This window comes from Triticum aestivum, chromosome 1B, assembly GCF_018294505.1.
Source record: "Triticum aestivum cultivar Chinese Spring chromosome 1B, IWGSC CS RefSeq v2.1, whole genome shotgun sequence".
Lineage (NCBI taxonomy): Eukaryota > Viridiplantae > Streptophyta > Magnoliopsida > Poales > Poaceae > Triticum > Triticum aestivum.
The window spans coordinates 572030614-572051409 of NC_057795.1; the positions used below are offsets into that span (position 1 = coordinate 572030614).

At 48.3% G+C, this 20796-nt stretch overlaps 1 protein-coding gene across 1 annotated transcript in view; it reads left to right on the forward strand.

Annotated features, from left to right (window-relative positions):
• The first annotated feature begins 796 nt into the window (after window positions 1-796).
• LOC123079926 (uncharacterized) overlaps window positions 797-20796 on the forward strand; it is a 36251-nt gene continuing 16251 nt past the window's right edge. The window contains exon 1 of the mRNA XM_044502762.1: window positions 797-1050. Within this exon, the coding sequence (XP_044358697.1) occupies window positions 797-1050 (254 nt within the window). The remainder of the gene's footprint in view (window positions 1051-20796) is intronic.

A 20796-nucleotide genomic window follows, 5' to 3' on the forward strand; every position in this document is an offset into this window, starting at 1 on the left:
CTGTAAAAGAGCAATTAGCTATCGAAGGGAGATACACTATACCAATTGACAGTACGGCTAATGGTCAAGTCATTTGTGTTTATTCAGACGGATCCCATGCAAACTGGCGGTAGTGGGTGCTCCAAGGTAGACTCGTAATATTTTTCTTGACTTGACCAAGTACGAACGAAGCTCCATTCATTTCAAACGTGTCTTTAGTACGGAGTAGTATATACGTACTACATATGAGGCTCTGAGCTTGCGCATGCACCTGCGTGTGCCCTTCTGACGTAACCAAGGGTGGTTGAGGCTTTCCTATAGCGATGGGTTACGGGCCACCATTCTTATACAAAGATGTAAATTTGGAGCCCACCATTATCATCCAACCCAACACTCAAACACAGCCCCGCTCGAGAAGGACAGCTCATTGCTTTCTCACAATAAGCCTATGGCAAAGAAAAGGAATTCGTAACGGTTCTTTATGCCACTAAACTAGCTATAGCTGCCAAGGCGCTGCCGCTTAGAAAACGAACCTCCAGCTCAGCCTAACTTGGTATCGGTAAAAAAAATGTTTCGTTGACCAATCCGCACACATCGCGGAGAATTGCATCCTACGGTGGAAATCAAGTGGAGGAATCCCGCGTTTGCAAGATGAAAGAACCCACGCATGGACACTATAAAATGACGGTGCCCCTGGTCGAGAGAGAGAGAGAGAGAGAGAGAGAGAGAGAGAGAGAGAGAGAGAGAGAGAGAGAGAGAGAGAGAGAGAGAGAGAGAGAGAGAGAGAGAGAGAGAGAGAGAGAGAGAGGCCAGAGCAATGGAGCAGCCGAGTAAAGCAGAACTCAATCACGAAAACAGCCAGCACCAACCTCGGAAACATGATCTTAAGCTGCCGGAAGAGAAGCTCAATACCATGGCCGTCCGGATGGCGTTCTTTTACAAACTGATGAGTGGCTGTGGTGCGCTGGCTTTCGCCTGGGCCACCGTGGTGCTGCTCGGTGGATTCTCCACTCTGATCAAGCAGAAGGACTTCTGGTTTGTAACCATCATCGTCTTCATGGAAGCTACCTGGTATGTACATATCACTCTTTTTTTATTTATTTTTTATTGTATTATCTTGCAATAAACCTTCTTGCTGTAAATATGCTAGAGCGAAGTGTACATGCATATCCCACCACCATGGGAGTGAATCATGAGAAGTGATGATCAGATTTGACCATGAGAGACGTAGCTAGCGACGATAGGCTCCAAAAACCCAGTGTTTATTATTTTTAGAAGATCAGGGAGTATCTCCACTGTTCCATTGCATGAAAACCAAAAACATACAACGTTCCAAGATTCAGAAAAAGCTAAAAAAGCATAAGAAACTGCACTGCTGTTCTGATCCATGCTCAAGAGATCCATAAACGTCCAGATTGGATAGAATAACCATAGTTACACCAATAAGAGGACATTTCGCTGGATTTATATTCCATTCGTTTGTACACGGAAGCGGACTTCGACAGGCTAGCTGCCACTTCCTAAACATTGACCCTAAAGAACTCCTTGGCCGCCTCCGGTGAACCACAACCAATCTACACCCATGGTAATCAATAAACCTCCTTGCTCGACCTTTATTTTTTTTTAAGAAGGATGACTCCTGTCCTCTGCATCTAGACGATGTATGCGGTCACTTTATTAATTATTCATAATGACCTTACAAAGTAATACATCGGTAAGTCTGAAGCCGCCATTTCGGCAACATCTGCCCTGCCGCTACTCATATCCACTTGATGAAGGGGTGTCAAAAATCTGAGGCGAATGCCGGGTCTGAGGCACACAAATAAACGGCGCTTGCAAGATCTATTTAGTTTGTTTTAGCAAGCTCAATATTTACTTTTACCCAAGAAAAAAACTTTGTTATTCTATTACATCATATAAAATGGACTTAAACGGGACCCGGTTTACATCCTTAGCTCGATTTCTCTCCACTATGCAACATCCTTCATGCCTTTAGTCCTCCTTCCTGGTCATCTGCATTTTCCGGCCGGAGCTCTGGCTCCCGCGTTTGATCATCACAAGTGCCGTGCGGGTCAAAGCCTGGTTGTTGTTGGTTTGTGCCGGAGACAAAAAGTACCTGCCTGGTCTAGCTACCTCACCCGTGAGATTAGCCTGGTGAAGATGAATTAAATAAGAGTCTTTGTCCAGGCTAGCCTGGCACTGATTAAATCCAAGAGAGGTATGGTCCGCTTCTGAGAAAAATATGCTAATCACTAAAAGGCAGAGTAGCAGGCCAGGGTAGGAAACAAACACCCACTTACGAGGCTCACCTAGACAGGCAAAGAACTTGTGAACATTCCAGGCGCAGGCCAGGTGTTGACACCAGATTTTGGCACGGTCAATAACTTATTTAAGATGACCTCAAACGAAGAAGTGATCTTCATGAAAGAGTTCCGTATTGTTGATATGAATATCTTTGAAGTTTGGGTCATCGCCGTCCGATTTCATCTCGAAGGCCGAAACTACGCTCAAAGTACTAAGAACTTATATTCAGAGTACAGTTTGGCCGGTTAAGCCCCAAGACGACCTCAAATGGAAAAATGATCTACACGGATTGTCTTCGTCTCGTCGAAACGATCGATTTTGATATAACAATCGTCCAAATCCGAGTTCGTATGCAAAAGTTAGAGCAATCGGAGTGCAGCCCTGTCACGAGGCGAAATATGGCGCGCCCCACCAGACGCCATGTCTGATTGGTAGCGCGAGTAAAGAGATTTTTTGCGCGAGCTATTTGACCCTTAAGATGACCTCTGATCAAAAAACGTTCAACATGAAAGTTGTTCGTATCGTCGAAACGGTCAAGATTGCTTTTGGACTCGTTCTCATCCGAGATTGTTTACCACCACAAAAAAGACCCGCAAGGTGCAGCCAGTTTAAACCGAACAGTTTTGGAAAGTTCGGACAAGACCAATCCGAATTTGACTAGGGTTTTGGACGTGAATCCAAGCCTTTTCCTTGCACGGGAAGTCCAGCCGCCTCTTATATACCTAAGGGGTGACGGCCGATTGAACAACAACACACAATCGAACAATCAATCTACTTTTTACCCTAGTTTTACATCTCTCCCTTGTTCTTTCTCTCTCGTTCTTCGTTCGTTCTTCGTTGAAGGGCAGCGATCCTCGAGGCTCTAGGGGCGGGCGAACCGACCTAGGGCAGCGCATAGCCGCCGCGCGTCCAGACGGGGTCCCTCCTGGGCGCGTGGGGTTTTGGGTGCTCAAAAGCGCCCGCCGGATTGCTTGCGTACCGCGCTTCCGGACGGGTCTCCTTCGACGTGAGCTGCGGTGCATCACCCTCGGCGTCGGAGGTACACGGTGACGTGTTCGTGTGCGAACACACTTTTTGGCGACTCCGCTGGGGACGAAAGATCAAGAATCATCATCAACCATGTCTAATCTCCCCCAGCCCTCAGAAGTTGACGCCGATAACATCATTAAGCGGTCTTGATGAACTATCGGATGAGCATCGCAAAGCCTACGAAGCGCGCAAGAAGCAGCATGAAGAAGCTTTTGAGGCGCTCAAGAAGAAGCGCCAGGAGGAGGATTTGGAAGCGTTTCTTTTAAGTTTCAAGAAGGACCGTCAAGGCAACATCACTCCGGTTGGAAACGTCAATTTTCCTCCCCTCATCGACGAACAAGATATAATCACTGTGAGTAAAGTTTTTTCTCCGGAGCAAGTGGCTGTGATTGAAAGTCTTGTTAGCAAGGGTAATGTGATGGCATACAATTCGTTTGTGGCTAGTGCTAATGCTCAGAAAATATGCCTCCGTCTAGTGGTACTGTTGGTGTATCTGAAAATGCTAGTCCAACTTTACCTATTTCATCGGCACCTCCTATACAACAACAATATAGTATGTCGTTGAATGTTTACCCTAGTCAAACCAACCAGCTTGTGACTACACCTACATACCCTAATCCTATTATGAGTGTGCCCAATTCGGCGTCAACGCCGAATCATTTTGTCACACCACCCATAGGCGCAAATATGTTTGGTTTTCCGCCGAATTATGGTTCGGCGCCCATCCCACAAGTTGCACCAATAGCTAGTACTCAGGTTGCTCCTATGTCATTGCCACAAACATCTTCATCTACCTCGGATCCAATTTTAGCTAAATTAAGGGAGGATTTGCATAAGATGTTTTTAGAAACTTTCGGAAACGAGCCGAAAGTAAAGAGTCGTGTGTATCAAAAGCCTTATCCTGAACACTTCGATGCAATTTCTTACCCTCAAGGTTATAAGGTTCCTGATTTTGTTAAATTTAGTGGTGAGGATACGAAAACAACTTGGGAGCATGTGAGTCAGTATCTAGCACAGTTGGGTGAAGCAGGTTCCATAGAAGAGTTGAAAGTGCGTTTATTTCCCTTGTCTTTAACTGGTACCGCATTTTCATGGTTTGCTGCTTTACCACATGGCTCAATTCTCCTATGGTCGCAATTAGAGCAAAAGTTTCATGATCACTTTTATAGCGGCGATAATGAGCTAAAGTTGTCACATCTTACATCGGTTAGGCAGAAACATGATGAATCGGTCACCAATTACGTCAAGAGATTTAGAGATATAAAGAACCGATGTTATAGCTTAGTGATAACTGAGAGAGACTTGGCGGATCTTGTTCTTAATGGTTTAAAAACTCACATTAAAGAGAGGTTGGAAAGTTATGAGTTTTTGAATATTAACCAAGTCTTGCAAAAGGCGTTGACTCAAGAGAGTCGAAGTAAAGAGGTTCATAGGTCTACAACCGATCGTCCTAGAATGCATATGATTGAACACAATGATGATAATTCGGACGATGAGGTTGATGTCCATACTACTGAATTCGTTTGGTCCTCAAAGACCAAACCCTATATGTGCAATGCTCTTAAGCCGATTCGCAAGAATCGTGATGAGGATATGAGGTTCACTTTTGATATATCAAAGTGTGATAAAATATTTGATGCTCTCTTGCAAGACAAGATGATTAGAATATCACACACCATACCGCTGTTTGAGGAGCTAAAACGACGTGCTTATTGCAAGTACCATAATTCATTTTCTCATGCTACTAATGATTGCAATGTTTTTCGACGACAGATACAATCGGCCATTAATGACGGACGATTGAATTTTGTTGAGATGCAAGTTGATAAACAGCCCTTTCCGATGAACACCATGGACTTGGAGGGAAAGAAAATGTTAATTCAGCCTAGCATAGCCGAATCTGCTAATAAAGATAATGTTGTTATTGGTGAACCCAGGAAAGGCAAGGAGGGCGACAAAGTCTTGGGAAGAGAGGTTGTGCTTGATAAGCAACCCGATGGCAAGGAAGTATTGAAGATCACCATAAAAAATCCCGTACCCGGGGGGCAACCACAAGTACAAGAAGATACTCATGTTAAATTTATCAAGCCCAAGAATTCAGAAGTTGGCAAGTGGGGAAAGAGTGAAGCTAAGCACAAGCGAATCAAGCCAACTTTTGATATGCTGCTATCCAAATATGCAAGTCAAGCGGCCGGTGCTAGCTCTAATCGGCCATCACATTCGAAGCGTTCAAGATCGCTTCCGGAGCAAGAGTTTCGACGCTATGCAAGGCCATATGGGTCATGGGCACCGACACCATGGATGTCACAACCCTCCTATGCACCATATTACATGAGAGACTTCAATGGAGGATGGGGGCAGCCCCCAATGGCTCCTTATGCTTTCCATATGGGGTGGACAACACCTAGAAGGCCTGCTCGTGAGAGGCTTTATTATCCCACCCAAGGCCGTTTGAGTTATGGTGCTAATCGGCCAACAGAAAATTCTCCAAGTAAGGACAATAAAAAAGTGTGGCATGTTAAGTCACCTAATGCGGAATTTTCAGAATGCAACAAGCAAAACAAGATCAAAAAGCCGGTTGTTGGTAATCTAGCTACTTCTAATGGTGATATTGTTATTGTTCAGCAGGGTTCCATGGTTGATGATCATGAGGTGAGCACAAGCAAGGCCAAACCAAGGGATCCCAAATATACTCAACCTAAGTGGTGTCCTCTCGGTTTAACTAAGACCATGAAAAGGAGGTTACAACGCATGAGGAACCACGAGAAGGTAGAACACAAAGAGGAGAGGCAAAGGGACGAATTGTTTAGTGAAATTCGGCCCATGGCACTCACAAAACAAGTGTGGAGGCCTAAACAAAAACAAAACACAGATGCTTCTACATTAGCTGCAGCAACATCTTCACCACCAAAAGAGGATGATGCGACCCCTATTACATCGTCCACACTACCTGAAACATCCCCTTCAATTGAGGAATCTTTAAGCCCAATATACACATTGGGAGATGAAGACGAGATGGTGGATTATGAATCTACGCCGGTTCGGGAAGGTATGGATATTAATATGGTATATTACTTACCTGCCGAGTTTCGTGCTATAGGTGAAGAAGGGGAGGTAGCCCGGCTGAATTTTGGTCCTAAGAATGCTATTTTCGAGAAGCCAAGAGAACCGGTGAAACACTTGAAGCCATTGTACCTCAAAGGTCATATTAACGGATTGCCGGTTGCTAGGATGCTCGTTGATGGTGGTGCTGTGGTAAATCTTATGCCCTACTCGGTCTTCAAAAAGTTGGGGTTAGATGATGATGCATTGATGAAGACCAATATGGTACTTAATGGATTCGAGGGTAAAGAAAAGACAGAGGCCAAAGGTGTGATGTGCATGGAACTCACCGTGGGAAGCAAAACTTTGGCCACCACATTCTTCATCACCGAGGTGCAAGGTAACTATAATGTTATATTAGGTCACGATTGGGTTCATGCTAACCAATGTGTGTCGTCTACCATGCATCAATTTTTAATACAATGGATCGATGATGAGGTAGAAATCATTCACGCGGATAATTCGGCTTGTGTTGCTTTGGCCGATGCATCGGTGGATTGGAATCATCCCGATGTAACTTGCTTAACAGGGCGTGACCTCTCGGAGTTTGATTTCCTTAGTGCTACAAGGAACGGGTTCATTCCCATCTCTTTAAAGCCGATTGGTGATAATCGGTTACAAGGTATGATGTGAACAAGAAGTTAAAATCAACGGCCGATATATAACTATCGCTGTCGGTGTCAAAACCGACGGATCTCAGGTAGGGGGTCCCGAACTGTGCGTCTAGGCGGATGGTAACAGGAGACAAGGGACACGATGTTTTACCCAGGTTCGGGCCCTCTTGATGGAGGTAAAACCCTACGTCCTGCTTGATTGATATTGATCTTGTGGATGTTTACAAGAGTGGATCTACCACGAGATCAAGGAGGCTAAACCCTAGAAGCTAGCCTATGGTATGATTGTAATGGTTGTTGTTGTTGTCCTACGGACTAGAGCCATCCGGTTTATATAGAAACCGGAGAGGGCTAGGGTTACATAGAGTCGGTTACAATGGTAGGAGATCTACGTATCCGTATCGCCAAGCTTGCCTTCCACGCCAAGGAAAGTCCCATCCGGACACGGGACGAAGTCTTCAATCTTGTATCTTCATAGTCTTGGAGTCCGGTCGATGATGATAGTCCGGCCGATGATAGTTCGGCTGATGATGGTAGTCCGGCTATCCGAACACCCCCTAATCCAGGACTCCCTCAGTAGCCCCTGAACCAGGCTTCAATGACGATAAGTCCGGCGCGTATATTGCTTGGCATTGCAAGGCGGGTTCCTCCTCTGAATGATAGAAGATTGTGAACACCAATATAGTGTCCGGCTCTGCAAAATAAATTCCACATTCCACCGTAGAGAGAATAATATATACACAAGTTCAATCTGCTGACGTTTTTTGCGGCATGACGTCACGCCACTACCAAGCCATTACTTGAATCGTTTTTTACTCTACCACCTCAGCGCATTTAGCGAAGCGGTTTCCTTGGCACATCTTGTCGAAGCAGAGATCGTGTTCCCCCTTAATCCGGGATTCTCATCAATACGGACATGGGTAACCCAACCGCGTCATTGATGGTGACGCTTGGGGGATAAGCGAGTTTTACCAGGCCGGTGGGGGACGCGTAGACTTCGCCCGCCCATATAAGGGATAAGGATTCACCTTTTCACCTACGCCTTCTTCCTCCTTTGATTATCCATCTCCGCGCACTCGAGCTCCAGCGCCCAAGCCCGCACATCTCGTCTCAACCTTCCCCAGTCATGTCTGGAGCGGGAGGCAAGTGGATGACCTCCTCCGTTACGGAGGAGCACATCGAAAGACTGCGCAGCGCCGGCTACCTGTCCGGCGACATTGCGCACCGGCTGCCCGACGAGGGGCAGCTCATCCCCACCCCCAGGCCCCATGAGAGGGTCATTTTTCTTCCCCACTTCCTCCGCGGACTGGGCTTTCCACTTCACCCCTTTGTCCGGGGGCTCATGTTCTACTACGGCCTGGATTTCCATGATCTGGCGCTGAACTTCATCCTCAACATCTCGGCGTTTATCGTCGTGTGCGAGGCCTTCCTCTGCATCCAGCCCCACTTCGGCTTGTGGCTCAAGACCTTCAATGTCAAGCCGAAGGTAGTGAAGGGCACTCAAGCGGAGTGCGGAGGCGCCATGTTGGGCAAGATGCCCAACGTCCTTTGGTTCGAAGGGGCCTTCGTGGAATCCGTCAAGGGGTGGCAATCGGGGTGGTTCTATATCACCGAGCCGCACGACCCTACGTGGGCGGCGGCCCCCGAGTTCAGATCTGGTATCCCCACGCAGCTCACCTCCTGGAAAGAGAAGGGCTTGCTGTGGGGTAGTTCGGACGAGCTGACGGGACTCCAAGCCTGTATCCAGAAGCTGGTGAAGAAGCTCAGGCTGGTTAACGTGGTCCAAGTCATGCTCGTCCGCCGGATTCTCCCATGCCAAGAGCGAGCATTCAATCTGTGCGAGTTCAATCCGGAACAGCACCAGGCGCTGAGCGGGCTCTTCGACACGACGTACGAAGGCGCCTGGAGGGTGCTGTTCAAGGGCACCGAAGCCCCCGCATCCGTGACTGAAGATCGCAGATTTCGCTCGCAGCGCCAAGCCGACAAGGTAAGTGATTCTACCCCCTTTACAGGACACTTGCTTTTCATAGTTTGACTCTATGCGGGTTTTAATTTCCCCTTTTCCTTTGACAGGACTGGATGAGGAAGGCGGAGCAGATTATCTGCCCGGCTCCTATGCCAGAAAACCTAGTAGACGCCCATCTAGCGAGGCTGCTGGTTCCGGCACCGCACGTGGTGCCGGAGAAGAAGGCCAAGAAGGAGGCCATGGGTGCTCGAAAGAGTTCCCGTTTTCAGGTGTCCGACGACTCCGGGGCGGACTCCTCCCCTGAAAACGAGGAGGAGAAAGAGGACTCTCTCCCAGAGGAGGGAGAGAGGAAGAGGAAGGCTTCCCCAACAGGGGAGGCCGAAGGGTCCAAGAGGGGAAGGACTATTCCCCCGGACAGCTCCGCCAACATCAACGTTGGCGAGGAAGAATGGCCTTCAAGGGCCAGGCCTCCGGCGAGATCGTAAGTATCCGGATTTATAATTTCTTTTTCTGTGTCACATAGTGTCGTTCTGATGCCGCATGCTGCCTGTAGTCCGACCAATGATGATCTCCCCGCTTCATCGAGTGGGTCGTTGGCTCCGTCGGATGTAGACTCCATCCCGACCGCCTCCACCCCTCGCGACACCGAGGACGCCGAGGTGGGATCACAAGAAGGGACCCATCAGGGGGAGGCTCCGGAGGCGCCACAAGGCAGCATCCCGGACTTTGCGCCGGACTCCACATCAGAACCCGCAGTGGTTCCGGAGTCCGGCCGGCGGCCCCTTCGCACGAAGGGCAAGACTGTGACACCGGCAGCTTCCGTCCAACCGGAGGCGCCGGACAATTTGTTGGAGGCGCTGCAGAGCGCTTCCATCGAGGAAGAACACCGCACTATTATGAGTGCGGTGATTCAGAAGGTACAGCTTGCCAAGAGCGGGCTGACTGAAGCCTGCAGTAGCCTTCTATCAGGCTTTGAGGTAAGAAGTTAAAAATATGCAATGTAATACCGCATAGACAGTAGCCCCTGATGCTCGGTTCGGTGTTTGGAAAGAAAAGCCGGACTGAGGATCTGAAAAAAAAAGATATACGCAGGGTTGCTAAAAAATTATGTCAATATGGGTTGCAGGCTGCGCTGCTGACCTTTGTCGCACTGACTGCGGAGGTCAGTGCTTTGAAGCAGGAGCTCGAGCGTCCGAGCAAGAGCTCGGCCGCGCCAAGAAGCAGCTCCAGGACAAAGAAGGTGAGTAACACCACTTTGAACTTATACCTTACAGAAAAGGATTTAGGTTGCAACAAAAAATAACAAGGATAACATGGGTACTGCAGGGGCCACGAACGAGGTGGCAACCCTGAAGGAGGCCGTGTCCGCGGCCGAACGCAATGCGGCCGCGGAACGGGCAGAGCGAGAAAAGCAGGAGGCGCGGGTGGCGGTGGTTCGGCAAGAGCTCCAGGCTCTCATGGAAAAGCATGAGAGTTTGGAGCGTGACTCAAAGACTCGAGAGTCCGAGCTTGCCTCGGCTCTCGAAAGTGCCAAAACTGCCAAGGCCGATGCCCATAAGTCCCTTCAGGAGATTGAGTTGGTGAGGAAGATAGCGGCGGGTAAGGCATTTTTCATGCAAAGCAAGCATGTGAATGTAAATTACGTGTTACTTACCCGAATTCGGAGCTCTCCAGGGGCGTTTGCAGATCTGCCTCGCAGCGTGTCTGATGCCGCCGCATTCTACCGAGCCGAGGAGGGGAGCTCAATGGAGAAGGTCTTCTGGTCTCAGTATGCTGAGGCCGGCCATCCGGTGCCCCCTAGCGACCAGCTGAAGCAGCTGGTCGAGCTCCACAAGGTGGCCGAGCAGGCCATGAAGGGCCTCATAGTCCGGCTGTGGCCTGGAGAGGCCATGCCTGGGAGCTACTTCGGCCTCGTGCGACGGTTGGTGGATGCGTGCCCCTGGGTGGAGGTTATCAAGCGCTCCGCCTGTATTGAAGGTGCTCGTCGGGCCCTTGCCCGCGCAAAGGTGCATTGGGGCAAGCTGGATGCGGAGAAGCTAATCACTGACGCGCCACCAGCGGGCAAGGAATATCGTACGCCCAAGATGTACTATAAGACTGTCCTGAAGGGTGCCCGCAAGATTGCGGATGAGTGCCCCAGGGATGTAATTATTGAGTAAATTCGCAATGTGTTATCCTGTGCGCTGAAAACTTTGTTCATATGCGCTAAGCAACGCTTGTTAATTTAAAATATTACCTTCTGTGCGGCCGTTTATTAAATCTGAGAGATGGCAAGTCGTCGGCTTCAGCCCCATGCCACGAGTGCTGGGGTGTTCGGGATAAACTTGAGCACTCTTGTTCCCATTTTTGGGTCCATCTAGGGAGGCGCTGAACACAACGAACAAGGCAACCGGACTTATAGTGCTTGAACACTCTCACTTAGCCATAGAATTCTATAATTTTAAATTTCGGCGAAGCCCCTAGTATTCGGAAGACCGAATTCGGGGCGCTATCCACACCTTCGTCAGACATTATCCGGTACTTCGCTCGAAGCGGCGTAGGTCTTTAAGGACCCGAAAAGACCTCTCGAACAGCGACCAGTCTCTCGCCTTATCATGACAGTCAGTTTTAGCTTTCTCCACTAAGGCGTTAACCCGGCTCAACCGGGGCGCAATCGCAGTGGTTCTCCCAGTGCTACCTTAGCCGATAGAACGGAACGTAAGGTGCCAAACTTGGGAGCCGGGCAAACCCAACTATTGACCCAAGACATGATTCGGAGCCGATTCATATAATGCTATAAGTTCGGGGTGCCGCACTTGTGAAAGTGTTCGGACTTTATCACACCATAATGCGGGGAACATAAGCCCCTGGTGTATTTGGCCGTACCAAAATGTACGGATGCAACATGTCGTAAATGAACATATATATATAAGGTAATGCAATTATGGGCAAAAAGTGCTGCATTTTATTCGAGAAGATATGCTATGAGTGCGGAATGATACAAATAGTGCGGAAAGCAAGGGATTGGACGAATTAAAGGCGTCTCCCTCCAGGGGTAGGCCGCGGAATGGTGTATTTAACAAATTTAATGCTCGTAATGGAGACCACCTGAGTGTTCGTCGCAGCCTTTGTCCCTCCCTGGCTGTTGCATCATGAGTTCGGCAGGTTCGCCGCCGGACAGAGTTCTGTATAAAAAAGAGAGAAATAAAAGATAAAAAGAGCGACACACTTGGGAGCCCCTGGTGTGGTCGAACCGCACTCTGGGTCTGTTGTGGTTGTGCCTCTCCCCCTATGCCCATGGTATCTCCAGGGCGTAATTATGTACGCGGAGAGTTTGTCTTACAATTGTGCGAGGGCTGGGGTTGAGGCCGCATTGCTACGCGTGCTCGGAACGTGCCAGGTGGTCTTGGTTGATGTTGCTCCGGGCGCGTTTGGCCGTGTCCGGTCGTTTAACGGCCGACTCGAAAATTGCCTTAAAAGGCTGCTCTGTACTTCTGCCGCGAGAGCCGCTGTATGTTCCTCTGTTCGGAGGGAGTGTTCCGTGTTTCCATTGACCGTGATGACTCCATGAGGGCCTGTCATCTTGAGCTTAAGGTATGCATAATGCGGCACCGCGTTGAATTTTGCGAACGCGGTTCGTCCGAGCAGAGCGTGATAGCCACTGCGGAATGGGACTATGTCGAAGATTAACTCCTCGCTTCGGAAATTATCCGGGGATCCGAAGACCACTTCCAGTGTAACTGAGCCTGTACAACTGGCCTCGACACCTGGTATGACGCCTTTGAAGGTTGTCTTTGTAGGTTTAATCCTTGAAGGGTCTATGCCCATCTTGCACACTGTATCCTGATAAAGCAGGTTCAGGCTACTGCCGCCGTCCATCAGGACTCTCGTGAGGTGAAATCCATCGACGATTGGGTCTAAGACCAATGCGGCGAATCCGCCATGGCGGATACTGGTCGGATGGTCTCTTCGATCGAAAGTGATCGGGCAAGAGGACCATGGGTTGAATTTTGGGGCGACTGGCTCCATCGCGTATACGTCCCTTAGTGCACGCTTCCGCTCCCTCTTGGGTATATGCGTTGCGTATATCATGTTTACCGTCCGAACTTGAGGGGGGAATCCCTTTTGTCCTCTGTTGTTCGGCGGCCGGGTCTCTTCCTCGTCATCGCTGTGTAGCCCCTTGTCATTGTTTTCGGCGATTAATTTGCCTGCCTGCTTGAATACCCAACAATCTCTGTTGGTGTGGTTAGCTGGCTTTTCGGGGGTTCCATGTATTTGACAGGAGCGGTCGAGTATTCGGTCCAAATTGGACGGGCCCGGAGTGGTTCTTTTGAATGGCTTCTTCCGTTGACCGGGCTTGGAGCCTCGGAATCCGGCGTTGACTGCCGTATCCTCATTGCTGTCGCCGTTAATGCGGCGTTTGTTTTTGTTTCGACGCGACCTGCCATTGCGGTCCTTGGTATCCGGACTGCCAGCGTTTTTGCTGAGGTTGTTGCTGCGAGCTAGCCAGCTATCCTCTCCCGCACAGAAGCGGGTCATGAGTGATGTGAGGGCTGCCATGGATTTCGGCTTTTCCTGTCCTAGGTGCCGGGCCAGCCACTCATCGCGGATGTTATGTTTGAAGGCAGCGAGGGCCTCTGCATCCGGACAGTCGACGATTTGATTTTTCTTTGTTAAGAACCGTGTCCAGAATTGCCTGGCCGATTCGTCTGGCTGCTGGATTATGTGGCTTAGGTCATCTGCGTCCGGTGGTCGCACATACGTGCCCTGGAAGTTGTCGAGGAATGCGGCTTCCAGGTCTTCCCAGCATCCAATTGACTCTGCGGGCAGGCTGTTAAGCCAATGCCGAGCTGGTCCTTTAAGCTTGAGCGGGAGATATTTGATGGCGTGAAGATCGTCGCCGCGGGCCATATGTATATGGAGGAGATAATCCTCAATCCAAACCGCGGGGTCTGTTGTGCCATCGTAGGATTCGATATTAACGGGTTTAAACCCTTCAGGGATTTGATGATCCATTACTTCGTCAGTGAAGCATAGTGGGTGTGCGGCGCCTCTGTATTGAGCAATATCGCGACGTAGCTCGAGAGAGCGTTGTCTGCTGTGTTCGGCCCGGCCGGAGTAGTTGTATCCGGCGCGACGGTATTCGTCGTGGGTCTTGGGGCGCCCACGTGATCCATAGATAGATCTGGATTGTCTTGCCTTGTCCTCCAATATATCCCGCAAGTCCGGCCCGTTCCCCCGTGGCTTCATGCTTTTTGAGCGATGCCGGGGTACGGTTTTGGTGGAGGGCTTGCATGCCTCTCTGTCGCGGCCACGAGGTGGTCGGTCTGCCGTATTGTGCGCTGGTGATGCAGGTTTGTACGCTTCCTCCTCTAGTCGGGGGAGCAACTTGCGTTTTGGGTAACTTTTGGAGGGGCGTTCGAGTTCATACTCTTCGGCCGCGAGGACCTCGGTCCATCTGTCGGCCAGTAGGTCTTGATCAGCTTGAAGCTGTTGCTGCTTTTTCTTTAGGCTGTTTGCCGTGGCCATTAGCCTGCGTCTGAAACGCTCTTGTTCGACGGGATCCTCAGGCACGACGAATTCGTCGTCGTCGAGGCTTGCCTCGTCTCCGGAGGGAGGTAAGTAATTATCATCCTCGACCTCTTCGTCTGCCGTCCTCTCGTGAGGGCTTGCTTCTGCCTCCTCCTGCGCTGGATCGTGCTGGAGGGGGTTGTCTTCGGCACTTTCTGGGGTGTTATTATCTCCTGTGCCGGAATCTCCATTCTTGCTGTGGCGGGATTTAGAGCGGCGCCGCTGACGTCGGCGCTTGGGCTGTTTCTTTAAGGAATCGGCCTCCGTTGCTTCTTCGTCGTCCCCATTCTTTGGGGTGTCCACCATGTATATGTCGTAGGACGAGGTGGTCTTCTAGTGTCCTGTAGGCACTGGTTCTTGATAGTCTCCGGCATCGTCGTCCATACCGTCGATGTCTTCGGAGTCGTAGTCGAGTACGTCGGTTAGATCGTCGACGGTGGCTACGAAGTGGGTGGTGGGTGGGCTCTGAATTTCTTCGTCGTCCGCGTCCCAACCATCCTGGCCGTAGTTCGGCCAGGGCTCTCCGGATAGCGAGAGATGCTTCAGCGAATTTAAGATATCGCCGAAGGGTGAGTGCTGAAAGATGTCCGTAGCGGTGAATTCCATGATCGGCGCCCAATCGGATTCGACTGGCAGGGGCGCAGGAGGTTCGGAGTCCGGCAGAGAGTCCGCACCTCGGAGTCATGAGCTTTATGCGGGACAAGGTAAGTGTTCGGCTCCATCGCCGTAGAAGTTGCAGCTCCCGAGGCGGTGTCCAGCCATCCGTCCTCGATCTGAGCGATCGGCTCCGGACTATGGGTCGGAGCGGATTCGTGTGCGGCCTCCAAGGTGCTGTCCGGCGGCAGAGTTAGGTCATGCCCATCGTGACAGCGCGGCACGCTCGGCTGTGGCTCAGATCCATCGAAGATCAAGTCCCCGCGGATATCGGCCGTGAAGTTTAGGCTTCCAAACCTGACCTGACGGCCAGGGGCGTAGCTTTCGATCTGCTCCAGATGGCCAAGTGAGTTGGCCCGCAGTGCGAAGCCGCCGAATACGAAGATCTGTCCGGGAGAAAAGTCTCACCCAGGACTGCGTCGTTGTCGATTGAAGAGGCCATCAAGCCTATCGGTGACGACACAGAGGAACTCTCAATGAAAGCACCAATGTCGGTGTCAAAACCGGCGGATCTCGGGTAGGGGGTCCCGAACTGTGCGTCTAGGCGGATGGTAACAGGAGACAAGGGACACGATGTTTTACCCAGGTTCGGGCCCTCTTGATGGAGGTAAAACCCTACGTCCTGCTCGATTGATATTGATATTGTGGATGTTTACAAGAGTGGATCTACCACGAGATCAAGGAGGCTAAACCCTAGAAGCTAGCCTATGATATGATTGTAATGGTTGTTGTTGTTGTCCTACGGACTAGAGCCATCCGGTTTATATAGACACCGGAGAGAGCTAGGGTTACATAGAGTCGGTTACAATGGTAGGAGATCTACGTATCCGTATCGCCAAGCTTGCCTTCCACGCCAAGGAAAGTCCCATCCGGACACGGGACGAAGTCTTCAATCTTGTATCTTCATAGTCTTGGAGTCCGGTCGATGATGATAGTCCGGCCGATGATAGTTCGGCTGATGATGGTAGTCCGGCTATCCGGACACCCCCTAATCCAGGACTCCCTCAATCGCCCTTAGCATAAACATGGCCGATACATAATTATCGTCCTGACAAAAATAAATGACCGATGGAGTGTTGACATCGTCCTTAGAACAAATACATTGCAAATTATTTTTCGGCATGCAAGTTTTGCCGAAAAATAGGGGGGCATGTGTTGACACCAGATTTTGGCACGGTCAATAACTTATTTAAGATGGCCTCAAATGGAGAAGTGATCTTCATAAAAGAGTTCCGTATTGTTGATATGAACATCTTTGAAGTTTGGGTCATCGCCGTCCGATTTCATCTCGAAGGCCAAAACTATGCTCAAAGTACTAAGAACTTATATTTAGAGTACAGTTTGGCCGATTAAGCCCCCAAGACGACCTCAAATGGAAAAATGATCTACATGGATTGTCTTCGTCTCGTCGAAACGTCGATTTTGATATAAAAATCGTCCAAATCCGAGTTCATATGCAAAAGTTAAAACAATCGGAGTGCAGCCCTGTCACGAGGCGAAATATGGCGCGCGCCACCAGACGCCATGTCTGATTGGTAGCGCGAGTAAAGAGATCTTTTGCGTGAGCTATTTGACCCTCAAGATGACCTCTGATCGAAAAACGTTCAACATGAAAGTTGTTCGTATCGTCGAAACTGTCAAGATTGCTTTTGGACTCATTCTCATCCGAGATCGTTTACCACCACAAAAAAGACCCGCAAGGTGCAGCCAGTTTAAACCGAACAGTTTTGGAAAGTTCGGATAAGACCAATCCGAATTTGACTAGGCTTTTGGACGTGAATCCAAGCCTTTTCCTTGTACGGGAAGTCCAGTCGCCTCTTATATACCTAAGGGGTGACGGCCGATTGAACAACAACACACAATCGAGCAATCAATCTATTTTTTACCCTAGTTTTACATCTCTTCCTTGTTCTTTCTCTCTCGTTCTTCGTTCGTTCTTCGTTGAAGGGCAGCGATCCTCGAGGCTCTAGGGGCGGGCGAACCGACCTAGGGCAGCCCATAGCCGCCGCGCGTCCAGACGGGGTCTCCTTCGACGTGAGCTGCGGTGCATCACCCTCGGCGTCGGAGGTACACGGTGACGTGTGCGTGTGCGAACACCAGGCAGCAAAAATTTCCAGGCATGGAGCCCAGGGCGGCAACCAAACTAGCCCTGTATACGCGGCTGGAACCGGAAAATATTGGGCCCCGTTCGGGTTGGAGGGAGAGAAAACTACGGGACTCATTGAAGGCACAGGATTGTGTGGTAAAACCAAGGAATGAAAAATGGAGGATAGAAGCAAAAGGATGGTGTCCGGATCAGAGGGGCCAGAACCATAGGAAACTGATGCTTGGGCTGATTAAAAAATGCTCTCTCCTTGGGCTGAGCCATAGGAAACTGATTTCACTGTGCCCGGAGCCGGGCAACCAAGCCAGTCGTTCTATTACCACTTTGTCCACACGCTATATGAGGGGAGGCAGTCTTAGGCGGGTCATAATAAAAGTAACATAGGTAGTAATATAGATACCACATAAAAAAAAATGATGAGGTGACAAGTAGTTAATAAGCAAAGAGGTAAATAAAGTAACATAATATGTTACCATTATATAGTGCTTCCCAATGCAAAATGAGTTTACAAAGTAATAAATGAAGACATCGATGTTATCACATATGACACTACTCACTATGAAGGTACTATATCCGTCCTGGTTTATTGGTCCCCATCGTATTTTTTGTTAAATTTTGATCATAAATTTAACTAATAAAATGTTAATGCATGTTATAAAAAATTAATATCATTAAAAACTATGTTCAAATACGAATCCAACCATATAATTTTTAGTGACATGCATTAACATTTTGTTAGTTAAATCTCTGATAAAAAAATTGACACAAAATGCAAAGGGAACTAATCAAGAATGGAGGTAGTAGTAATATAGACTAGTAGTAACATATTACTCTCCATTATGACTAGCCTTAGGGCATGTACAATGGTTCTATCTTAGAATGACACGTAGGATAAATAATGAGGTAGAGGAGAGAGAAATCGTAAGAAAAATTTTGTCTTCTTTTAAATAAGAGAAGATAAGAGATGATCTCTTAGCATAATATGTCTCATCATATTTTTAGGAATAACTAGTTATTGAAGATAAAGGCTAAGAGTGACCCATTGTATACATATCTTTTTGTCATCTCTAAATTACATGCAAGACTTAAGATAAGACTATCTTATCAACCATTGTACATGCCCTTACGTACTTATTAGTTCTATCTAGTGACAGTTATTGATGTTCCCACAAACTGCTCGAGGTGGTTATTATCATCTCATGCTATGTTTTTTTCTTTTTTGTTTGAGAAACTTCTTTTGTTGGAATAAAAAAGTTACATTCATGTCCATATACCACCTAGCGACAACTACAAACACCAGAGCGATCAGAAAGCGTGCCTCTATCATCGCCCTTCCCTCGCCACAGTCGAGACAAATTTGTTGTAGTAAACAGTCGGGAAGTTATCATATTAAAGCCCCATAGGACCAGTGCACCAGAACAGTAGTCGTCGTCGACGAAGAGAAGTATATTTATTAAAATAATTCAACATGTAGACACACGAACGAAGACGAATAAAGATTGGATCCAAGAAGATCCATCGAAGACCAGCACCGACCGAATCTTGCGACATCTGCCAAAGACACACCTCCACACGTCCTCCAACGATGCTAGACGCATTATCGGAATAGAAGCTAGGTGGGAAGAATCTTATTTCATCTTCGGGGAGGCATCGCGACCTCATCTTCCTAAGAAGGACACAAACCCTAAATAAACTAAAAAACACCTAAAATGGAGCAAGATCCCTCCCATCAGCAAGGGCCGAAATCAGCGCGCCTCCATGGCTCTAAGCCACCGGAGATGTGCTAGACCGGCGGTGGCACCGGCGGGAGAAGGAGGAACCCTAAGCTTTTTTTCTTACAGAGGAGGCAACGGATGCGTCTAAACCTGTGAATAAGCACTTGTTTAGTATTAAGAGAGCTATGTAAAGGATCTAACTAGGATCAGGCTTTCTACTTTATAGAGTGAGGTCACACACTCACGCTGCAACTTGGAGTAGCTTCAATAGCAGCCCAATAATTTAGTGGCTTCAAACTGATTTGAAGTGTGGGGAGAGAAAAAAATTATCACCAGAAAAGTTTCTGCTTTTTCAGCAGACCAAAAATGGGTGCCCTAAAATTTGGCCTTCGTCTTCTCTACACCGCAGTTACATACATATTCAAACATACTATGACATAGGAATTAAACTTGCAATATCGCAACACACATAATCAACAACATTTCAAGTTCAAGTTCAAATCCACAATATTTCAAATTCAAGATCGAAATTAAGCCTAGAATCGCAAGCATTCTGCAACACAAACACAACAAAAGTACATAGAACATGAATGCATAGAGCTCTCAAATGTCATTATCTCCATTGACATTACTAGTGCTTGTGTTCTCTCCATTGGCACCATTGTTTTCATTGTCACCCACGAATCCTCACATGCCACCCTCCAAAGCCTCCAAACCCTCCCATGGAGCCTCACATAGACCTCACCACGAACACTTGCCTGCAACAAAGCTCTAAGTTCTCGCTTTCTCATCGAGAGTACTTGGGTCCGTGAACATAAGATTTTGCGCATTTTCCATGCTCTGGATTCTTTCTTTATAGGCCACCTTGCTCAACTCGGTCGTCATTCTACTCTCCTCGGAGTCCCTCCTTGCCTCCAATTCTTTGTCCTTCAAGTACTTCCTTTCCTCGTACATCTCCTTCCTTGTTGCCATGATGTTGTCGAATGGATCCTTCACATCATTTTCTCATCTCTTCTTCAACTTCTATCGCTCTTTCTTTCATCGGGGCCCTTCTTATTAGCAATGGAGTTAGGAGTGGCGCTTCTTTTCCATCCTCGGCACTGGAGGCATCATCATTGGAGGCAACTTGTGTTGCATCTCTAACCGAGCTCTTGGACTTCTTTTTATTAGGAATTTCATTGTGTCCATAGTTCTTGACTTATCCTCATTTCCAATCTCCGTCCAACATGGTGAAAATTGAATCCCTTGCCTTTCTTTGATCCTTTTCCCTTGCTTTTTCCTTGGCCCTTAAACAATTCTTCACCAATATTGATCTACATACCACATGTGAGAAAACAAGTTAGCCACCAATCCATACAAGAGATGAAGAAATAATTTGATGAATGCAAACGAACAATCACCACATGCTCAACATTTTTACCATCAGGTTCATACCGTCAACTTGTGCCAAGCTTGCTGACCACTTTTGACGTTCCAACAATATAGTTTGTCATCAGTGTCAGAGCAAAAAAATGATCAATGCCACTAGTAATGTGTGCCTTGAAGAACTCATAGATACGCTCCCAATAAGTTGCCATTGGTTGATCAACACCAATGACTGGATCAAGATCGATCTTCTTCCATGCGTCTCACAAAAACTTGTCTTCTTTGGTAGTGTAGTTTGCACCTCTCCTTGGAGTTGCATCAACAAATCCCTCATCTTCCAAGTTAAGAAGGTAGTCGTTATGCATACTCATGAGAGGGAATTTCTTGTGATGGACATCCTTGAGATGCAACACA